The sequence below is a fragment of the Watersipora subatra genome, chromosome 6, assembly GCF_963576615.1.
Source record: "Watersipora subatra chromosome 6, tzWatSuba1.1, whole genome shotgun sequence".
NCBI lineage: Eukaryota > Metazoa > Bryozoa > Gymnolaemata > Cheilostomatida > Watersiporidae > Watersipora > Watersipora subatra.
Window position 1 is genome coordinate 49939581 of NC_088713.1, and position 22860 is coordinate 49962440.

The 22860-nt window shown below is 36.4% G+C and overlaps 1 protein-coding gene across 1 annotated transcript; it reads right to left on the reverse strand.

Annotated features, from left to right (window-relative positions):
* Positions 1-12609: 12609 nt before the first annotated feature.
* LOC137398878 (sulfhydryl oxidase 2-like) lies at positions 12610-21479 on the reverse strand. Its single transcript, XM_068085050.1, has 3 exons — positions 21325-21479; positions 20333-20452; positions 12610-13126 (listed from the first exon to the last, which is right to left on the reverse strand). Exons 1-3 carry the CDS (start codon positions 21400-21402, stop codon positions 12827-12829), a joined length of 498 nt encoding a protein of 165 aa, XP_067941151.1. The 5' UTR covers positions 21403-21479; the 3' UTR covers positions 12610-12826.
* Between the last annotated feature and the right edge of the window lie 1381 nt (positions 21480-22860).

Consider the following 22860-nt stretch of genomic DNA (forward strand, 5'->3'; position numbering starts at 1 on the left):
ATATTTCATGTCTGCTTATTGATGTATCACAGTGCTTGCTGCAATGTTTTGCAGCAGTTGTGGTATTAGGTGATCCCACAATTTATTATTTCTTTTGACTTTTGGTCATCTATTGCTTCACACCCTGACACTATTCATGAGTGTAAACAAGTTTCATATAATCTGCCCCTTTTTTCTCTCGCTCACTACACTCATGTAGTCTATCTGCTACTGCCTGTTTCTTTAACATGGCATCTTATTACCTTCACAAGTATGTCACTATTAGGTGTGATATCCTGAGTAGCAGCACATTCAACAATGTCATTCATGTGTTTATTTGTTAATCTTGATCACTACTTTGTTTCTTTATTGTTGGACATGGAGACCACCTGTTGAAAAATATCAGTAGGCTTCAGTGAGATCAGCAGAGCGGTTCAAACCGGTTTGAACTGACTCAGCGAGTCATTAGAAATAAAGTCTTTTGCACATATTCACTGAAATGCTAGAAACAATGCATGCATTCATTTTTCTGTCACATAGAATATGCATTAAAGGAAGGTGACATGTGATCACGAAGCTAATACTGTGATTACTAGCGAAAGCGTAAAATGAACACCTAAATCTCTTACACATTCTAAAAATGTGTGATATATTTTTCTTCTGACCGAATAGTATAACAAGAGTCCAAAAATAATGCATTGTTTTTGTCCGTATGCGACTTTCATAGTGGATCAGAATATCTGAAGTGTTATAGTATGCAACTATAAAACTATATTGTTGTATACTATAAAACTATAGTTGTATCTATAGTTTTATATATAATTTTTATAGTGGCTAACTCGTGTCAGTGCATCATGCTGGGTATGAACGCTTTTACAGGTTTAATGTCCTCAAGCAGCTGTAGGGAGCATTTGGATTGAGTTTATCTTTGAAGATCACAAATTTTAATGGAAACTGGAGACTCGCTTGTTTTTTGACATACTCATAGTCCTGCCCTCGGGCCATGTTTCACATGCCTGGTCTAGCAAATGCTGAAACTGAAAGAGAAAGTGCTATCCACTTAGTGACTCAACTTTGTCCTACAAGCAGTAAAACCATTCTGTATTTGTAGATGAGTTGATCTGAGCAGATCACATCGGAATTGTGCACTCAATGGTACTGCTTAATGCCTTCAAATAAAGCAGCTTTTAACACTTGGGTGGTCCTTTTTGTGTGCTAATAGCTTTATAGCAATCAGTTTACACTCATCACCAGCGGAGAGCGGAAATGGCTTGAGTTGGACGGCCCTAAACCTTCACATTGAAGAAATAATACAGGTTGTACATCGAGTATCTTTTTTCCTTTGCCATATAGATTGTACACTATGTAACCGTAGTAACGATGATTCACAGTTGTCCTTGACTTTTGCTACTGCTCAAAAACTATGCTAAATGACCTTCAATCGTTATCTGAAAATATTTTTCTTGCTTAAACAAAATTTGTCAGCTTGAAACCATTAGATGAATTTATAAGGAGCGTGTACTGTGCAGCTGTTAAATCTCTTTTTAATAGAGACACAACACTTTTCAAGATTTCGTACAGCCTAACTTCTCTATATTTAGACTTGTACACAAGATTTAATATAGTTTTTCCATGTTTAGATTTTTGTTAACTTATCTTAACAACAAATTACTCATCCATTATAAAAAATGCACTGCACATTGATGAGTACTCACTGATGTTTATAAGTGAAATGCATTAGGTTGCAGTAAATTTTTGCTTGGATATTTATGTAGTTACATTAACAGTGCAGAGCAGTAGTGAGTGACTCACTTCTTTTTTGACATACTCAGAATTTTATCTCAAGCCAGATTTAATCATCCAACAGGGCAGGTCCTGCTGACAGGCCATATTTCACAAGCCTGGTCTAGCATATGCTGAAACTGAGAGAGGAATTGTTATCCATGCAGTGATTAACCTTTGTCTTACAAGCAGTGCAACCATTCAATATTTGTAGATAGATGAGCTACTCCCAGTAGATCACATTGGAGTTGTGTACTCATTGTTACTTCCTGTAGCCTTCAAGTACAGTGGCTTGTTACAGTTGGGTGGTCTGCTTGTGTGTGGTAATAGCTTTATAACTGTCAGCTTACATTCATCACTAGAGGAGAGCGGAGACAGCTTGAATTTGATGCAGAGAGCTGGAGATCTAATTCTGTTATGGTGAGAATCTATGTACAACATTTCATATGAACAATTCATAAATCCTGATGCATTTGATGCAAAAACTTCAAAGTTATTGTTCAAAAATTATATTTAATGACAACGATATTACTATAAAAACCTTTTTGATAAAGATTAGAAATTGTTCAAAATTTCCTAGTACAGGATTTTGCTAGTGCAGTTAGAATGAAAAATATAGATCGCATGTAAAACTTTTACTTGTCGCTTAGGCATATTCAAACTTCTAAAGTGCTGGAAAATGAAGAATATTATGCTGTTTTATGAGTTGTGAAGCTGATATAATAATATAGTTGATAGCAATATAGACATTTCAACTAGTCAATAGTTTAAACTATATTGAACATTGCGAATGTATGAACTACTGTAGTAGGGATATAATGTTACTGTATTGTTACTCAGCAGCATGTAAATCATGGTTCCTTTTTCTACTGTGAGACCCTGCAGTAATCTCATGCAGCAAAACACTAGTGCTGCTAGACTCACACATATAACTAGCATTAGTCCTGGGTTTGCTTTAAATATTCATCAAATGTCTTTTTCATATAATAGACTCGCATGATGAATCATTTAAATATTGTTTCCTGTGTACATTACTCAATATTATTACAATGTTAACTGTTCATTGTCATTGCTTCCCGGCAAATATTCTGTTATAGGATCAGTTATATTTGCTTCAGCCAATCAAGAGAACGATTGTTGAATGAGGGGCGGAGATATATTCAAGCTATAAAATGCATGAAGCATCCAGGAAGCATATCATATACAGAGTATCAACGGGTAAGTATAACATCTCTATTATATTAGCATCTGTTGGTATTATACTTACTGGGAATAATAGAGTAGATGAGGAGAGACACTGAGTCAGTGTTATTATAATATAACTCTGACCTCCTGAGACTATCACTCTCTACCCTGAGGAGACTCATAGAGTCTATCCCCTAGTGAGGTTAAGTTAAGGTCAGGAGTCTCTGGTTTCATTCCTCAGTCATTTTTGTACCTGTAAACATTTCCTACTGTAAATATGTCATATTCCTCTTACGAATAAAATGAGGAGCTCTGAAACTAGAGTTTTTAGCTGCTTCTCTTGCCTTAATTCTGGTCAGAATCAGCTGCAGGTCACTGATTGTATTTAGTCGCCAGTTTTATAGGAAATTAGTGTTTAAAGTAGGAGACTGTATGAATCTTATTGCTGTCTCCTGCTTTGTCTTTGTTGAAATTTTACTGAGTTTATTTCCATTAGTTTAACACATAAGAGAGCAAATAGCAGGAATGTTTATGCTTGATTTCCCAGCTCTGAGTATCACATTCCTAGTTTCCTTTCTATACTCTGTGAATATCCAGGGTTCACCTGCAGTAACTATGTTATGGTTGGCAGCTTTATAAGTCATCAGCTTACCCAGAGTCAGCAGTTGAGTCCCAATTTGTCTTCATTTTTCTCTATCATATACCTATCATATATCTCTTACAGGATACAATGGAGCAATGGATTAGGAAATATACTAGAGCTAGTGGAGCTCTTAACATTACCTCTCTTAGGGCTGCTCTAACAACCACCCCTCCTAATCAGCTACTTCAGCTTATAACAACTATCAGAGACAGTGAGTCGTATACAGCTCTGCTATTGGCTATCTCCCGTGGCCACCCTGGTGTAGCTCATCTGTTACTCACTCCATTGAGAGGAATAGCAGATGAGTTGCTGTTTGAGAAGGATGAGGGTGGAGATACAGCTCTGCACAGGGCTGTATTGATGGGAGATAGAGAGTTAGTAGAGCTTATACTTCATACAGTATCCTCTGGTAAGAAGTATGAGCTGATAGCTGAGAAGAATGGATGGGGTTACACAGCTCTAACACGGGCTGCAGGGAGTGGATATACAGAGATGGTAGAGTCTCTACTGATCAGCCTGTCAGTAGAGCAACGAGTCTCCCTGCTCAACATACAGGATAACAACCGAGACACAGCACTGCACTGGGCAGCTTACAATGGACACACAGCAGCTCTACAGACTATGTTGACCTCCATCCCTCCTGATAAAGTCTCTGCACTCCTCAGTATAAGGAACAGAGACAGTAGCACTCCTCTGGAGGAGGCAGCGTCTGAGGGAAGAAAAGAGACAGTAGAGCTGCTTAAGAGCTGGAAGCAGCCAGTACTAGCAGGTAGGATTATTATACAGTGTGATACCAGCTACTCACTTGTACTACTCTAATGCATAACTCTCTGCTTGTCCCCAGGGTATCTTTATAAACATACCCTGGGGATTTCCATATACATTTATCTTGCATAGAGACTGCAGTGGACTGTAGAAGCAGTTCAGCTCTGTCTCTGTATTAAATGCTGTCAGTTCAGCCTCTTCTCTTCAGCCAACACTCAGTCCTTGCTAATCACTCATTACCTCTGCTCTCTCTTGGATAATTATAGTCTGAGTATTTTAATCCCTTATTCAAAACTGATAGGATTAAAGTGATGTTAGCAGCTCAACACCTTGTGGCAGCTATTAGTCAGCACTTAGCTGAACTCTCCTGATTCATGTATATTCTTATTACTCACTACAGTTTTGAATAGAAAAGAGCTATGTACTAGAACTATAGTAGTAGTAATTCTGACAGACAGACACTGCTCTTATTATAGTAAATATTTTTCCTTTGGAGCAGCTCTTGCTAAAGATAGAATCACAATGTTTGAGTAGGCATAAAATATGGTATAGCTTTACTCAAATTTTTTAACAATTTAAATGCAGGTTCTCAGTCTATTATTACTCACTGAGTCTGCACACCTGGTTGTAGTCTTAAAGAAGATAAGTACAACATGCAGTAGCAGTTTTTAGACTATTTGTAGTCAGTAACAACACTAGTTGATTCTCATTCACTAGTAATTCCTACCATCAACTATTAGCTGTGGATTCTAAAGCTATGTTTTTAACTATCAACATATTCAAAGGCTATGTTTTGAGAAATTATCCAATAGCTCTGATTAATAGTATTAGTACTCTAAAGGTATAAACACACTAGGCGATTTTATCGCGAGCGTCATGAGGAGGGCGGAGATATCGCTAGCGTGTGCATAAACACACTTGAGCGATTCACTAGCAAGCGATATAATGGTCACGCCCACAAACTGCCAATAAAATTTCGTATCATTAGTTTCTTCGGAGTTGTTAATAAATTTAGGTCAGTCAATATGGCGCCGTCTAGGCGACAACGTAAACAACTTACGCATTTGTTATTAAACCCATCTCACTTTCACGGATTGTACACTGCCTACACTACAAGGAGACATAAGAAAAACGATTATTGCATTTTTAACTGTAATATTTTTCACTATTTTTATACACATCTTATTTTGTAGTGGTTTTTTATATTTAGGCCTAATGTATTAAATATTTACCGTTCTCAAGATGGTCAACCTGTGCAACGATTGATTCCAAATGTTGGTTTTCAACTTGGATTTTTTGTAATTTTTGTTTGTTATGGTGCACATGACTGGGAGTGCTATTATTAAATTTATGAACAATTCAGTGCTCGTTCTGAAGATGTTTCAATATTAACAAAATAGCAAATTGTCGCTGCTGTACGTTGGTGAACATCGATAAGAAATAATTACCCGCCATAAAATTGCATTCTGGTAAAATCCAACCAATCGAAATGCATCTCGCTAGCGATAAAGTTGTGCAGAGAAAGTCTAGCGTTATCGCTCTGGATGAGCACGCTGGGTGAATTCTAGCGCAGATTAGCGCCACGTAGCGCGATATCGCTCTAAATATCGCCTAGTGTGTTTATACCTTAACAGTCCAATGCAGTCAAGCGTGACTTTTTGGTTAAATAATCCTGAATGTTGAAAGGCAGTCACTTAGTGTAGGTGATACTGTCAGCCTACGTAGCTGAAAGTCAGAAGTTTGACTCCTGCTGACCGCAATCTTTTTCCCAGGCATACCATTACTATCACCATGTGTTACTTTTTTATTGCAATAATGTTTTGTTTTTCAATTTGGTTCCAACATGGAGTGAGGTGGAGGACTTCCTATTTATAAGATGATCTGTTCGTTGATTAGATTGAAGCTTTATTTATTTTTACTTTGTTGTAGCCCACGCTGCTCCCACTTTCTGGAGGTTTGCTGCCCTTCATGAAGCTGACAGACACAAAACAAAAGGTAAACTTGGGATAAGATTGCTTTAAAGACTAAAGTCTACAGATCTTGAAACGTAAACTTTTTCCCAGAAATTGGATTAAATCAAAGTAATTTTAAATTTTTGTTTTTTAGCGTTTACCGAAGCTTCACTTTTCCTTTTTGTAGCACATGCCGCTGCCACTGATGAGGAAATTGCTGCCCTTCAGCAAGGTGACAGACACAAAACAAAAGGTGAACATAGAATAAGATTACTTTGAAAACGGAAACCAGCAGTATCAGAGGCTATACTGAGTGATGAGGAGGTCTTCCTATCTATAAGATGTCTGTCTATAATAAACTGTCTGTTAATTATAACAAAATCTTATTCTTTATTTTGTTGTAGCCCTTGCTGCCGCTGACAAGAAAATTGCTGTTCTTCATGAAGCTGACAGACACAAAACAAAAGGCAAGCATAGAATAAGATTAGTTTGATTTTGTAGTTGATGCTGCTGCTGTTAAAACAATTCATCAACTTGTAATAGCAGAATATGAGCCCTGATTATGTTGTTATTTTAGAATTGACCAAACTAAAGGAGGAGTTAGTAGAGTCTCAACGACAGATTGTAGCTCTGCAAGAAGCGGATAACCGTAAGACGGCAGGTGAGTTTTTAATTTCAGTAGAAATGGATTTATTTCTTGTCATTAAAATATGTATGACATCTTTACACCTCCTTTGTATGTAGTACCTGATATGTATGCACTATCACCAGAGTTCAGTTTATTTCCTGCCCAGACATGTGCAGCTAGTGCTCTATAAATAGCTTAGGATGAGTCATCCTCCTATCTTTTGTCTTACCAGCTGGTCAGCTGACCTTGTTCAGTGTTGAGTTGGCTAGTGTTAACTCTGGTTCAGTTGCTAATAAAGCTGTCTAATTGTCATGTTACATTTGCTTATTGCTTCTTATTGTAAGATGTACCAGTACCAGTACATGAGCCTTGGTTCCATTGTTGTTTTAGAGTTGGCCAATCAGAGGGAGGGGTTAGTAGAGTCCCAGCAGCAGATAGTAGCTTTGCAAGAAGCAGATAATCGCAAGACAGCAGGTGAGTTTTTAATTTCTGTAGAAATGGATTTATTTCTTGTCATTAAAAAATGGATGACATCTTTACACCTCCTTTGTATGTAGTACCTGATATGTATGCACTATCACTAGAGTTCAGTTTAGTTCCTGCCCAGACATGTACAGCTAGTGCTCTATAAATAGCTTAGGATGAGTCATCCTCCTATCTTTTGTCTTACTTACCAGCTGGTCAGCTGACCTTGTTCAGTGTTGAGTTGGCTGGTGTTAACTCTGGTTCAGTTGCTAATAAAGCTGTCTAATTGTCATGTTACATTTGCTTATTGCTTCTTATTGTAAGATGTACCAGTACCAGTACATGAGCTTTGGTTCTATTGTTGTTTTAGAGTTGGCCAATCAGAGGGAGTGGTTAGTAGAGTCCCAGCAGCAGATAGTAGCTTTGCAAGAAGCAGATAATCGCAAGACAGCAGGTAAAGTTTTTACAAACAGTTCAATTTGTGTTTGAATTTTAACATCCACATATTTACTGTTCATCAGTAACATCACGTATTCATTTACCTGCATGTGTACATTCTCTTGCTAGTTATTAACTTATAAGGAATGGATATGATGAGTGTTATTTCATCACTGCTATTGGCTGGTCAGCAATTAATTATATTGGTTAATGCTCAAAGGGAGCCAATCGCTCAAATCTGTTTTTATGGTCATATGAATTCCGTCTAAATTGTATTGCTATACTTAACAGATTAGACTGCAGTTTTTACAACTCCAAACCATCTATTTTAAACACACCCTTAGTCTGAAGGATGATTTACACAAGGTGGTTGTGAGATGGTGCAATTTTTATAGATAGAGATGAATGATATTGTTGCTTACAATAGATACTGATAAGTATTTGTTCCTTTAGATACGGCTGCCATGATGGAAAAACTTAACAGACTAGATATTTATCTGCGTACTCCCACTGATACAGACGAGACAGGAGACCAGCTTCATGAACCTCTGGGCTGATGTATTAATCTTTGTTTAGTTGAAATCACTTGTAGTTCTTGTTTAAGATTTATAATTAAATACAATTTTATACTTGTACTTTATACATTTTCTCCTTTCTTCTCATCTAGCAGTGATTTTTATGAACACACATGTCCATCATTGAACTGCACTCATGCTATATAATACCACCTGCATAGCTTGGCAAAATTCCAACTTTCTTAGACCACCATAGATTAACAGATGATATCCCCCACTCATTGTGGACCCATCAATGCTTTAGAGCTGGTCTCACTGCTGCAGCTGGCCTAAAAAGGCTCTAAAAATGGCTAACAGAAACAGCCATGATTGTATAATGTTAGTGTAGAGTCGTAGACCATCTAAGTTGCAGTAAAATTCATCTCCAAAGATAGTGGGCATTATTGGGGAGCAAGTCGTACCAAAGGATCTCTTGTCAAGCCACGCGCTGGGTTCTTATGTAAACCTATTACAAAAAGTACCTTTTTAAAATAAGAGAAGATGTCCAAAATGCACCAACAAATAGCACACTTGTCTGCTGCGGCCAGGAGAAGTGCTACTGTATGCCAACACTAAGGCTGATGACAGATAGCCTTAGTATCCATGTCTGATCGATGACAGATAGCCTTAGTATTCATGTCTTATCTATGACACAGCCCAAGTTTTTATGTCTGACTTATGGTAGGTAGCTTTAGTATTTGTTAGATCTATAATAGATATCCTTAGTATTCATGCGTGATCTATAACAGATACTTTATGAGTCATGCGTGATCTATAACAGATAGCCTAACTATTCATATCTGCCATCAACATATAATTTGTCCACGATAGATGCAACTGCTGAGAGGAGACAATTCTGATGTCAAACTTTCCAATATAAAATACATAATATATAATTTAAAAAACTGAAGTTATAGCAATTGTATGATTTTGTTAAATTTATTATCATATAAATAAGATTTATTTTTGTTGTGAAGGTTATTGACATCAATAAACATGCTGTTGAAATGACTGGAAAAACTTTGCAGTAGTGTAAGCTCTCGTTTACAACAAGTAATCTGGATCTAATTAAACTAACAGGTTTACCTACACAATCTATGGAAGTTGACTCTTTGAAGAAGGAAATGTTAGTTGAGTGAATATGATTCCTTGAACAGATTGGGACCAACAAGAAAAACCAACAAGTTTACAGATGGTGGACATTTCACCTTTCAGTAGAGTTGCCGCAAACATTAGGAGTAACATTAATTCTGGAGATCTTCAGAACTACATTAAATAATTTTAAGATATTTTAGATATTTTGGGTGTCTATAAAATAGCTTTATATGACACTATGGCGCTGAATCACTATGATGACAGGAATAAAGTCATCATAGCGACATCATAGTCATCATACCAGGAATGTTTTATTGAACCTCACATTTTGAAATATCAACCCAATTAACTGGAGTGTTTTATTATGGAAGTTGAAAACAGAGTTTGTCACTAAAGGGTATGTCAATAAGTGATAAATATTTAAGGGTATAAAGGTTAAAGTGTATCACTGGAGTGTTTCATGGAAAAAGTAAACATACATATTTGGCTTGTATACGTGGGAGCTCAAATACCATGTGAGTTTTTTCAGGAGTTTCATGATAACAGGCAGCATTTTGTTTGCAGTGAAACTCTGATAAGATAAACTTTCATGTAAATTGTATACATAAGGAGCTTAAAGGTCAGAAGATGGTCATTTAAGATGTGATAAAATGTTTGACACGCTGGAATTAGCATTGTTATCACAAATGTGACGCCAGCCAGACTCTCACATGACCAAACACCTGTTTAGTTACAAAGATCACTCTGTCAGCTAGAAAATTCAGTTTAATAGCTCCATATGTATGGCTGACTTGCGATGCAGAGAATCAGTTGATGCTGCTGGAGTTGTGATACCTTTGCAGTCTAAAATGCAAATATTGGTACCAACATTCTCTATTGTATTGATTTAGAATTGATCAATGAAACATATTTCAATCACTGATTCAAAAGGCAACTTAATACCCAACTATGAACACATAGTTCCTTTTTGACAAAATGCGCAGGTGTCTCCACAGTTATCACATGACATGTCAAAAGCTAAAAAGATCCACTACTGATATCGCAAAAATGTATTAAATGGTAGCTAAGGTATTTTGAAAAAGTGATTTGTAATTGTGAAGCTGACAATTTATACACACTAAGAAGATGAACTCTTTAACAATAGAAGTAACAAGTGTGAGGAGATAAATCTTAAAGAGAGGGAATGTATTGTTATAAAAGCTATGAGTCATGATAATATATGTTCTCAGAGCCTTACTGGTAAATATTATTGTGTAAGTCATCAATACTTTTAATAAGTATTAGAAGTGTAAGTTTTTTAACATGATGACAACTTACCATGACTCCTGATACTACTTCACTGTTTCAATGGTTCTCAAATAGTAATATTATTCTCTTCATAAAATGAACCATAAAAATTGAGCTATTTATTATACAGACTCAACGTAGCACCTGCTACAACATGACAAGGAAGAGGTACTAAAATAAATCCTTGAGGTATAAATAGTTATATTCTTCCCAGTGCTTCGTGGCAGCAGTCATCATATTCTTGTTTTAAAATGAATAGTAAAAATAAGGAATGCTTTGCTATTCAAGTCATAAAATGCACTTGTGGCCATATAATTGTATTTCCATAACTGATGGAGACATAAATATGTTCTTCCCATTACTTCATAGCAACAGCCGGCATGTTGAGCAGATCTCTGATTAGCTAATCATTGATATAAACTATATACATTAGAGCTAAGTGCTAGGAGGTGTGTTGTTTGAGTTGGTGACTAAATATCTGTCGCAATGCTTGGTATTGCTTTTATCAGAGAGATGACTCCTACCAGACTCTCACATGACTAGAGACCTGTGTATTTACAAAATTAACTGTGTTGAATAAAAAACTTACTTTTAGAGACATAAAAATACTCACAGAGATCTACAAAGATCTGTTGAGAATAGTGGGCAGTTGACAAAAAAAATCTAAAGATATAGAAAAATTGGTAAAAAATCTGTAAAAAGCATGAGTTGGTTACAAAAAGAACAGAGATATTAAAAGCATAGAAGGAATTTGAATATTCATAGAGTGTACAAGTATTTCTATTGATAATTTTATTGCACAGTCAGTTGAAATATAAAATGTATAGTATAGCTAATAAAAGGTAGAGCTAATAAATGTGTAGTGCTTTGAAACACTCATATACTAAAACTAAATATGTGTTTTACATGTATTTACCTTAAATGTTTTAATGTACACATACATTAAAACATCTTGTGCTACAAGGTGACAGCTCATAGAACAGCGTATTAAGGGCCAATATGGAGTTACTGAATATTTATATGGATCACATGAAATACTAGGAAGTTGAGGCTTTCTCTTAGTCGTAAAATATGATAACTTTCCCTTAGGTTGCAGGTGATATTTATGCCAGTTGAAATACCCCAATAGACTACATGAGAACACAATGTAGAAATATATTATTGAGTGTTAGTCAGCTGTTTATATTTTACAATTTCACTGGAAAGCTAGCTCAGTAATATAGAATCTATTTCATGTAGAGGTTGAAAGGCCATGACCCTTGCATTGATGTTATTCAGTACTACAGGCTGTGCCTAAAACATCACTAAACAGTTGATATGGAAGCTATGGTTGATATGTGAGCTGCACAAGCAGTGCTCACGAGGTACAAAATTGAGAATTCTAAGTGTATTTGGAGTCGTCTTCTATAACCAATAGTGCCAACAACTACAAAGATCGAAGTGTGTGTAAACACTAGTATTATTAAACTGCAGAACACCTGCTGTGGTTGCTAGAACAGCTGCAATTTTATTGATTTTGGTATCAGTCAGTTGACATCCTCTAATTTTAATAAATTCTCACCCAGTTTCATGATATTGCCTCTGACTTATCAAGCAACATCTTGCAGCATCAGCCTCACACTGACACACTGTAAGTTTCTAATAAATTTACATCTGACACAAAGTTCTGCTGTTTCTACACTGTATCCTTTTAATTCATAGTAGAACTGTGGCTCCCTCTACAGTAACCATTACTCCTAGTACAGCTATAGTAAGTCGGACCCATTCATTGATTCCTTGCCCATAGTACTACAGCAACTCCTCGTGCTCGTAGTATAGCTGTTATTATCCACTCAATCGGTTACAGCGATTTATTGCTAATTTTAAGAATATTGGTACAGATATATTTCCTGGCAAAGCTAGTGTAAAAACTTATAACAGATCAGCAAAAAGTTAATTGACTAAAAAAAGAAGCACCAGTAGACAAAATTCTACATACAAGAAGATGGCATGTATGCTAGCACAAAATTTGCAAGAAAAAACATAAAGATTTTGGTGACAGCTTTCTATTTGGTTAGTAAATTGGTTTATTATAGTCAAGGTTTGACTCGGCTCGTGGGGGACACTTTCTGGAACGCAGTCGAAGTCTTCTCTTGATGACAACAAAATAGAACAAACCAGCAATTACAATAGCAGATGTGATATACAATAAATAGCACATGGACATCTCTGCACGACCTATGGCTGTTTTGGTTTCCCAATCTCGCAGTGAGTCCACGCCTGGCAAGTGTTTCCACTCCGGAGCCTGAGAGAGGAGTTTAGGAAAGTTGAAGGGTCTAACATCTGCATAGAGTGAATGTAGAAAATCATAAACCTGTAAGAAACAAAACAATCAAATAAATATTAGCTGATACAGGTAACTGTTGACTGGGTGTACATAACTAACAGATAATCACTGTACTCACCAACTACACTCATAATAAATTGCCTTGACAATTCATTACCACTACAAATAATCCTATAAGGTAAAGGTTCCTGGATTAGATCGTTTACGGTGTAGGAGCGTCAACTGTATATTAACTTTACCCATCGCACCTGATACTTGCACCTGATACTTACACCTGCAATCGGATAATACACAACCTGCTTCGAGGGTCGTATTGCTGGAGACTAAACTGGCACTACCAGCTCCAAACTGGGGTGTATTTGGGCATTATGTTAGAATGAAGTAAAATACCCAACATAAAGTTTAACTTTTCGGGCCAGATTATTCCTCCAAAAATTTAATAAATTTTTATTAAAATATTTTAGAAATATTTTCTTAAACTTATATCACAAAGTTAAATGAAATTTATCGATTCTACTCAGTTCTGTGCCAGCTGATTGTACTTATTAAAGTTTTTTTGCAATATTAATAGAACAGTCGAGTGAATTTTTTTTGTAATTAAACATCTATGCTACTAAGAAAAGTTGATGTTAATGGCAGAGTTTTCAATAAAGACTTGAGTAGCAAATATTTTGTTGTTGAGCACAACAAAGGTGTTATACGTGTAATCTGCCAATCTACAATTGCTGTATTGAAGGAATACAACATCAAACGACATTACACATCACTACATTCAGCCACGCATGATACCTTGTTAGGCCAAGCTAGATTGGACAAACTGGAACAGATGACCCGGCAATTAAGAAGCAACAAGGGGTGTTTACTTCATATAAGAAAGACTCTGAGCTTGTAACCGACCTTAGCTTCAAAGACTGTGTGTTACTTGCAGAAAAAGGGAAGCCATTAAGGGATGGAGAATTAGTAAAAAGTTGCTTGAGGATATTTACTGATTTCGCTTGTCCTGAAAAAAGGCAGTTATTGCAACAAACCGGTTTGTCTCGTTTTACTGTGGCACGCAGGATTAACCGGCTTTTGGCAACTTTTTTCTTCTTAACCAATCAGATTTCATTCTATAATTGGAACAGGTCAGCCGAGTCAATTTATCACATTACAGAACTGTAAGCATGATGATATTCATCTGTGTTGTTTGTCAGTGATGGCTCGTGTGGCTCACTTTGAAGGCAACAAAGGTGCCTTAATTAATTTAACTGACTATTCATCCTCAGTACTACAGAATTCTGTCCAACAACAGATGGAACTTAACAAAGAACCTGAGAAGACTGTGTGTGCTAAAGTAAAAGAAGGAGATTCATTGGTGGTTGGAGCAACTATCCACAAGAATTGCTACGCCAGATTAGTTAATAAAAGCAAGCTTGAGAAAGCAAAGAGAAACTACTCAGAGGTAACTTTAATTAGCACTATCCAATCCTGCCGAGATCCTGTCATATTATGTAGTGTGTCAGGTTCTCAGTGTATCTCTTTAATTCACTTTTGCACAGAGTACAGGCAAACTCACTGCAGTTAAGTCCTTGAAAAGTTAGATTAAAGAAGATAAAAAATGATATCCACTTTTCTAGCACTAATTGGGTTACCCTCACAGTAAGGTTGATTTGGCTTGTGAATGCATGTTATGTCCCTGTTTTGTCATGTGGTTTGAAAAATTATCTTTATTTTTTACAACAGTTGTCAGTGGCAGATGACCCAGGAGACATTTCATTATCCCCTCCGCCAAAGAAAACATTAAGATCTGCAAGTAACGTGAAGTTGTCCACAAGTAAGCCTGTACTGGAGAGAGTATGTGCGATCTGCGAGAAACACACCGGATACTTGTTTGTAAAATCGAAGACAGTACTTGACAAACTCATGGGAGCTGAAACTGTTCATGCAGGTGAGTTATTTGCACAAACTTGTAATTTTATTGCTATTTGGCCCAGAAAATCCCATATGTTTATATATTAGGTGTAGAGAACTACCGACTTACATGCAAATTCGGTTTTACAATGATATGGGAATCAAATCCAGAGTCACTCACCAGATTTGAAATCTGCATATGTGAGTTAGTATAAATTTAAGGGATCTTCCATCTGAAAGGAGGTGGCCACGAAATCAAAAAACTGAGCACTTTTTATATCTCGGCTGATAGCCTATGAAAAGTGTTATTAAATGTGTGAATTACATTCGTGCTCGAGAACTCAATCATCACCAATTCAAGGCATTTTAAGATGAACTTGACTCAGATTACCTAGATGTTGTGTACTTCTCTGCAGTGCGTTGGTTGAGCCGAGCTAGTACACAGAAAAGATTTGGGAATCTGAGAAAGGAAATTGTGACTTTCATGGTTAATAAGCAGCAGGTTGTTGCTTGTTCAACTGATGATGACTCAATAAATGACCTTGCCTTTCTAACTGACATCGCACAACATATTTCAAATTTAGATGCTAAACTACCCGATAAATGCCAGTTAGTAAACAAGATCTTTGAACACATATGTTCCTTTGAAAAGAAACTTCAACTGTTTTGGAACCAACTGAGTAAAACACAACTTAGTCATTTTCCTTGTTTAGCAGTCCGAAAAGCAGAACCTCAAAGAAGAGATTGCTCAAAATATACTAAACAACTTGACAAGTTGCATTCTGAATTTTCAACGAAGTTAACTGATTTTAGGAAATGTGAACCTGAGTTCAAACTACTTTCTCAGCCCTTTGACATGGTACCTGAAGACAGTCTTGACCGCTATAAAATGGAGATGATAGAATTAAAATAAAATGCTGATTTGAGGAGAGCATATACTAATAATGATTTAGTAACTTATATGAGAAATATGTATTTGGAAAGTATCCAAATCTAGAGCTGCATGCTAGAAACATGTTATTACTGTTTGGCAGTACATTTTGTTGCGAAGTTTTTTTCAAAAATTAAATTTACTAAAGACAGGTACCGAAGTCAACTCACCGATGAACACCAGACCAGTCAACTTTGAGTTGCAACTACATCGGTAAAAGCGGACATTGGAAAGTTGTGTGAAAGTGTAAAGTACCAAGTTTCACCCTAATTATCCGATCTGCGCTTTATTTTTTGTCTCAACTTCTTGTTCCAATATTACAGATTCATGCTAATAATAGTTTGTATTTATTGTTTGCAAGAAATGTACTTACTTATATTACAACATTTTCTCAGTCTCCTCAACTCGACACACAATTTTCCATTAGATTACATCACTATGGGTTGCTGGCCATAGGTATTGTTCAAATATTGAAAAGTGGTCCTCAAAAGAAACATGTTGCACACTCTTGGTCTAGGCCAGGGGTTCTCAACCTTTTTTGGCCTAGGTACCCCTTGGGAGTCATATTGCAAAAAATGTACCCCTTTGGAAAACACAGTTCAATCAAGGGTATTATTGGTCTAACTTCATTAATATGACATGTGTGCATTATTGAAATGTGTCACTTTAAACAGGTAAAGAAATCTGGTATTGTATGAAATTGCTATTTATTAAAATAATGATAACTATGCAGCACAATTTTTACACATCGCAGTGTTTTTTTACCTTCCCACTTTATGTTGGCCAGTCTAATGGGAAGGCTGTGCCTGCTTTGCATCAGTGATCTGTTTGATGTTCAGTTCAGTAACAGATAATGAAACTCTGAGTCATAAACAATTAGTTGTGAGCAAAGTCTACGCCTAATTTGCTTTTCATGTACAAAAATGAGGAAAACCCTTGCTCACACTTGTAACTACTAGGAAATATGAGCAACACTTTTAAAGCTACCTCTGAAAGCTTTGGGTAGGATGTTATCAATGAGCACCAGAACTTGCTAAGAACGCAAACTTCAAATCTATCATGCGCACCAGAGTCATTGAGAAGGTCAATCAACTCTTTTTGCATGTCACTATCAATATCAGCTACATTTAACTTAAATGGGTTTCTAGCCAACTTCAAATCTGTGTCGTTTAAGTCTGGAAAATATTGTTGGAACTCGCAAGCCAGTCGAGAGAGGTGGTCTGCAACCAGATCTTTCATGAATGAAATTGAATCATGTGAAGGCAATACTTCTGACAAGCTATCAAACATATCAAAAGATCCAGCATTGACTTTCTCCACATCTTTAGTTTCATGATAAATGGCTCTAAGCTCGTCTGTAAAATCAATTATAGTGGTAGAGTTCCCTTGAATGGATGCGTTGACAGTGTTTAATCTTATGAAGATATCTCTCAGATATGCAGCTTTCCATTTCCATTCTGAAGTCTTTAACTTCTCACTGAATCTTGAAGCTTTCTCAGAAGTCTGTGTAGCAAAGAAAACTGCAATCTCATCAATTAGTCCCACAAATCGATTCAAGGCATTGTCTTTAGAAAGCTATCTCGTTTCTGTGTAATAAAGGAGGTTTTCATGGTCTGGATCGCAATCATGACATAATTGACGAAACAACCTTGTGTTTAGGGCTGATGCTTGCCTAAGTTTGTCTGAATGGCAAAACTAGTTGGCTTTAAGATGATACCAATAATAGCTCTATAGCAGTGGTCTCAGCAAAGTTATTAATAATTAGAGCCAAACAAACCGAAAATTTATTAAGCTTATAACTTGTATTGTACCCCCTAGTTTCTAAAATGTACCCCCAGGGGTACTTGTACCCCAGGTTGGGAACCCCTGGTCTAGGCAAATGTAACTCTATCAGTGAACTTCTACTTGCTTTCTGCTCAGAGCACAAATTCATCACATACAAGGGTCATCATAAGACATCAATGATGCGTCAAAAGTCCAAACATTGGCACCTATTAGACTGTGATTACAAAGCAAATAGACTGGAGACATGTTTAGACACCTGTGTTCATAGAGATAAATAATGATGTGCAGACCAAAACATTGTCTATTCCATGATAACAGTCGCAATACATGCGAAACATGGGGAGACCCATTCAAAACCACGAAAGAACCTAAAAGTTGGAAAGCCAAAATACAGGAAGATTCGAGAAAGCCTAGAGGAGAAAATAAATGAAAGTTACATGAGAAGATAATAAGAGGTCACTGAACGATGTGGGACTTTAAAGACTATGACTTTAAACCCAGCATATGAAGTACTGGGCCAACTGTTTGAAAGACACCAAGATTGGTTCAGAGAGGACGATGTGAAGTTAAACTACCAACTTGAAGAGAGAAATGTTGCAAGAAGTCAGTATCTGTCGAGTTGTACCAGAGTGAACCAAGGCAAAACTTTTAACAGTAAGGAGTAAACTCCAGCAATACATTACAGAGCCAAAACCACAATTATCAGAAAAAGAAGTCTACTATCCACTACCCATTGCAGCAATACAAAAATTCTGCCATGGTCTCAGAGAAGTATTTCTTTTCACCCAAAGAAGAAAGGAACACTCCAGCTAAAAACATTTGATGGAGAAACTGTCCCATAGAATAAAAATTACTACTCAAGACATAGTATGGATTTTGTGAGGGGCTAATGATATTGACATCGGATTGGCCACGGCCATCATGTGGGGGGGGGGGGGGGTTTGTTGATCGAGCTCCGTTGAGATTGCACTAGCCTGGGTTTCGGGGCTAACACAACTCTCGCCGGGTGGTTGCGCTGCCTTTAGGTTTTTGGGTCTAGGTTTTTATTGCGGATATGCGTTGATAATGGATAACAAACCATAAATCAGCAAATCTCGAATTCCTACAGCGTAGGGGTAGTACCTAACCAGAAAAATGAATGCATGGAAAATAAAACATTTCCAATTACCTATTGTTACAAATTTTAAGATTGGTAGAGGTCTTAGTATATGCTTAAAGTTAAATATAGTTTAACCAAATTCACACAATCAACGGCCTTTTTTTCCAAGTTTTAGATTAATATTTTGCCACCCCTACCATAAAATGACAAAGTCTCTCATCGTGCAACATTGTTTGACCAGGCCAATAAGATGGGACAGCAGGAAAAGCTGTGCAGTGTAGTTTTCATACTCAAAATTTAAATCTAAAACCAAATGTGGGCCATTTCACAAAGTCGACTATTAATATCATGGACGCTTGTAAATGGCAACTGACTGATCATAATTGTGACAATATCAGGCAACAATATTTATTTGATAACAAAATTAAACCAACAGATCAGTAAAATAACTATAATTGTTCATAATGTTTGTAAACTTGTAAATATTTGTAAGGTGTATTCGGCGTATTTCTTTGTTCTGGTGCCATGTTCGGGTTCATCTGAACAGAGCTCGACATGTTCATAACCCAACCCGACCTCGCCCACATGATGACCGTGACCAATCCTGTAGGAGAGGAGGGGTTTATACCAATGGAGAGATGTAGTACAACATTTTGAGTGTTTGACCTCAATAGATGCAGGACAAATGTCTACAACATGTCATGCCTTTGCATTCCGTTTTCAATGACTTCACCCAAGGCCGTTGATGCGGTCTCAAAACAAGGTCTCCACTGGCAAGATGATAAAACCGATAAGATCTATGCATGAAGGAATGCAGGCATAAGTGGCCAAAATGAATCTTGCTTCAGAGATTTATTCGCCCACTCTTGGCATGTATTTTCCATCTGAAGCAAGTTAGAGCGTCAACAAATTTTCAAGAAAGTGAAGTGCAAAATAAGAGGAGTTATCAGAGGGAATTGCTGACACGAACCGCTGTGAGGCGTCCATGCAGTAGAAATAACACACTTGAATGGCAGTTCAACCTGATGTTACTGTGCCACCATCAACATTGTTTGAACAAAACTTGAAAAAACATTTGGGAGGCAATTTTCAAAAATTGACCCAGCAATGAAACATATCTGGCTGCTGACCACAAACTTTTTATGTCTATTCTATGACGAGATGAGTGAACAGGGGCAACCCACCAAACAAATCAACTTATGAAAGGAAAACAAGATATGTGTATCCATACTTATAAGGTTAAGGAAGTTTCTATCATCAGTGCTTATAATCATGATTGAGTGATAAGGTTTATAATAAGCTGACTGTGACAATAATAATAGTTTTAGATAGAAAACGACCTGAAGGAAACAGCAACACAACTGTGATAGTTCACAATGAGAGTAACTCTATGTCTATATCATTGTTATGTATTCGGGTGACTCAAAGTATAGAATATTTTACTGATTGATGGTTTAGACAAAAACATACATGCTTAAGCCTGCTCATACGCTAGAGAGCTCAACGTACTGATGCTTTTAAACCTTACCGTTTCTTGAATCCACATTCCTTTGGGATTCCTGCATAAAGGACACAACTCTTTAGAAGGAAACTGAATTTTAGGATACACGGGATCCTCACTGGTCTTTCCAGCCAACCTCTTATTTGCCTGACAGTAGAATAAAATGTAGATGATTAGATACTTTGTGTTGATACACACAGGGATCAAAGCAAAACCGAAATCGCTACAAACCAAACAACGGAGTATGCAGTTAAGCTAAAGCTAAATCTCTACTTACTTATCTTAACACAAAATCAAAAACGCTATCAACCTAAAGGTAGCAAAACAGAGGGATCTGGACATGATTAGTTTTACCGTGAAAAAAGGTTTCGGGTCAAGGTTACGAAGCTGGCCACAATGAGTAAACTAAGTTTCGATAACGAGGAGTAAAGAATTATCATATATACTATCATTTTATCTCTGTTATTATAGACGTGAATAGCAACAGTTGATATAACAGAACTATCTATTGCTATAGAGTATGCAGTTGAGCTATAGTTGAACCTCTACTTATGATTATATTAACATACTCTGATATCAGCAGTTCGCAAATGTAAATACAGTAATCTCTTGCTATTTCACGTCACATATTTCACATCCTCACAGCATCGCAGACTCATTAATAGCAACAGTTCCATCAAACGTGACACGGAGGGAGGCAAAAGTCAACATGAAATCAGTAATCAGTATCAAATGTTTACGAAATTTAAAGTAATAAATTATAAATAATCATATTGAATTATTGTTACTATGTATACTAAGTGATTTGCACAATAAAAGGCTTTTAGAAGTCAGTTAAATTAAAAGTGCAACTATGTGTTTTATATACCAACTGTTGCTAATGTAAATTAATACAAGCACTAAATGCCTCGCTCTTCCTTAAATACTCAACATAAACTCAATGAATCAATATCTAGTACAAATATGATGTTTGAACCAAATGATCCCCGATATGGAAGATAGAAATAAGCAAATCTCACCCTGTTATGAGCGTCCCAGAGCCATGGAGCGCACTCACTGTTAGACTTTCCCTTCAGTTTAGGAATTTCAACAGCCATCTGAACAAAGTTGATCCTGCAGTCAGCACAGGTAAAGAAGTGTGCCACATAACCACGTACGGACTCGAGTGCCTCATAGCAGACATCTTCAATTTTCCTTATTTTCTCATCTTTTCTAGCAGCTGCTGATGCTACAAAAAGTTACTGTACAGTCAAACCTTGACTTATGAACAAAGCAGCTCAATATACAAGCGTTTTTGATTTATGAGCCTTGATTCAAGTTGAGTTTTGTGTTTGTCATTTCGTCAAATTTGAAATGCCAGCCATATTTTAAGAAGCTGTCGTGACGTATAAGAAGTGAAAGCCAATTAAGGACTGGTATATGTCACGTGTTTATTCTGCATCAAGTATAAAACACTCTGCATCCTTCGTAACATCTAAGACAGGATGGAAACAGTTTAAAAGGCAGGAAAAAGCAAATCTCATTAGATAGGTTTTCGTTTAAAAGACCAAAAAGTGAAACAGATGAGAATATAACTAACAATAAGAGTGATGATTAAATAAACAATGTCAAGTTCAAGTTGAAACTTGACAAAACAGCTTTATTCTCCTGCAAACACATAATTTCTTGTATTCGTTGAAAAAAATGGAATTAATCAATATCATTGTTGATTTTGTCACCAAGTGTGCCCTTCATGTTTAAAGTTGAGAAAATGCTCTGCTTCAGCCACCTCCACTTATATTGGCTGCAATAATCCGTTGCTAAAGTTAGACAGCCAAATAATATCCTTCTTTGACGTAGTAACACTTTTTCTTTGCTTTTATCATGCACTGTTAGATGATATTTAAGTATTTATTATTTACAAAAACCTGATTATTTCCCTAAATTACAGATTTCATTTTTTCCAGGTCAGAAATTAACTTGATATCAGTGATTGTAAATCGGATTTATTCGATTGACATTCAAGTTGATTGATGTACGAGTTTAATAACCGCATGAATTAAATTCACACCTTGAGGTTCAACTGTATTGTTTACAGAAAGAATATTTCCCTTTCACTTTGCATATTATCAGATAAAATAACATTATTGATTAAATATTTTATCACTATGTTTATTAGGCTAAGAATCATTAATATAGTAAAATAACAAATAATACAAGAGGAATTGCTTCCTCACAAATTGTGCTGGTTACTCCAAATTTAATGTGGCCAGGTCTAATAAATCACATACCTGCTTTATAGTTAATGTGTGAAAAAGGGTCCACAAGGTACAAGGAAACCCTCTGTATTTAGCTTGACTGCCCCGACATAGCAACAACTTTGCATGAGACTCCGTAGCAATAAGAAGACTACTAGCCTGTAAATACATATTAATATGATTAACTGATTAATGGTAAATGTTAGAAAACAGTTTAATTACGAAGTACCGACTAAAGTTATACTACAAGTTCGGTGCAGAAGGACAATAACAATAGGAATATTGACTATAATAGGAGCCGTATATGTCCATCCGAAG

What these genes read in the sequence shown, in the direction of transcription:
- LOC137398878 (XM_068085050.1), bottom strand. Translation starts at nt 21,402, where the DNA reads ATGGCTGTTGAAATTCCTAAACTGAAGGGAAAGTCTAACAGTGAGTGC. An exon ending in TCTGGGACGCTCATAACAGG is followed by an intron (nt 20,453 to 21,324) that starts GTGAGATTTGCT and finishes TTCTACTGTCAG; the next exon opens with GCAAATAAGAGGTTGGCTGG. An exon ending in GAATGTGGATTCAAGAAACG is followed by an intron (nt 13,127 to 20,332) that starts GTAAGGTTTAAA and finishes TGTTTCTTACAG; the next exon opens with GTTTATGATTTTCTACATTC.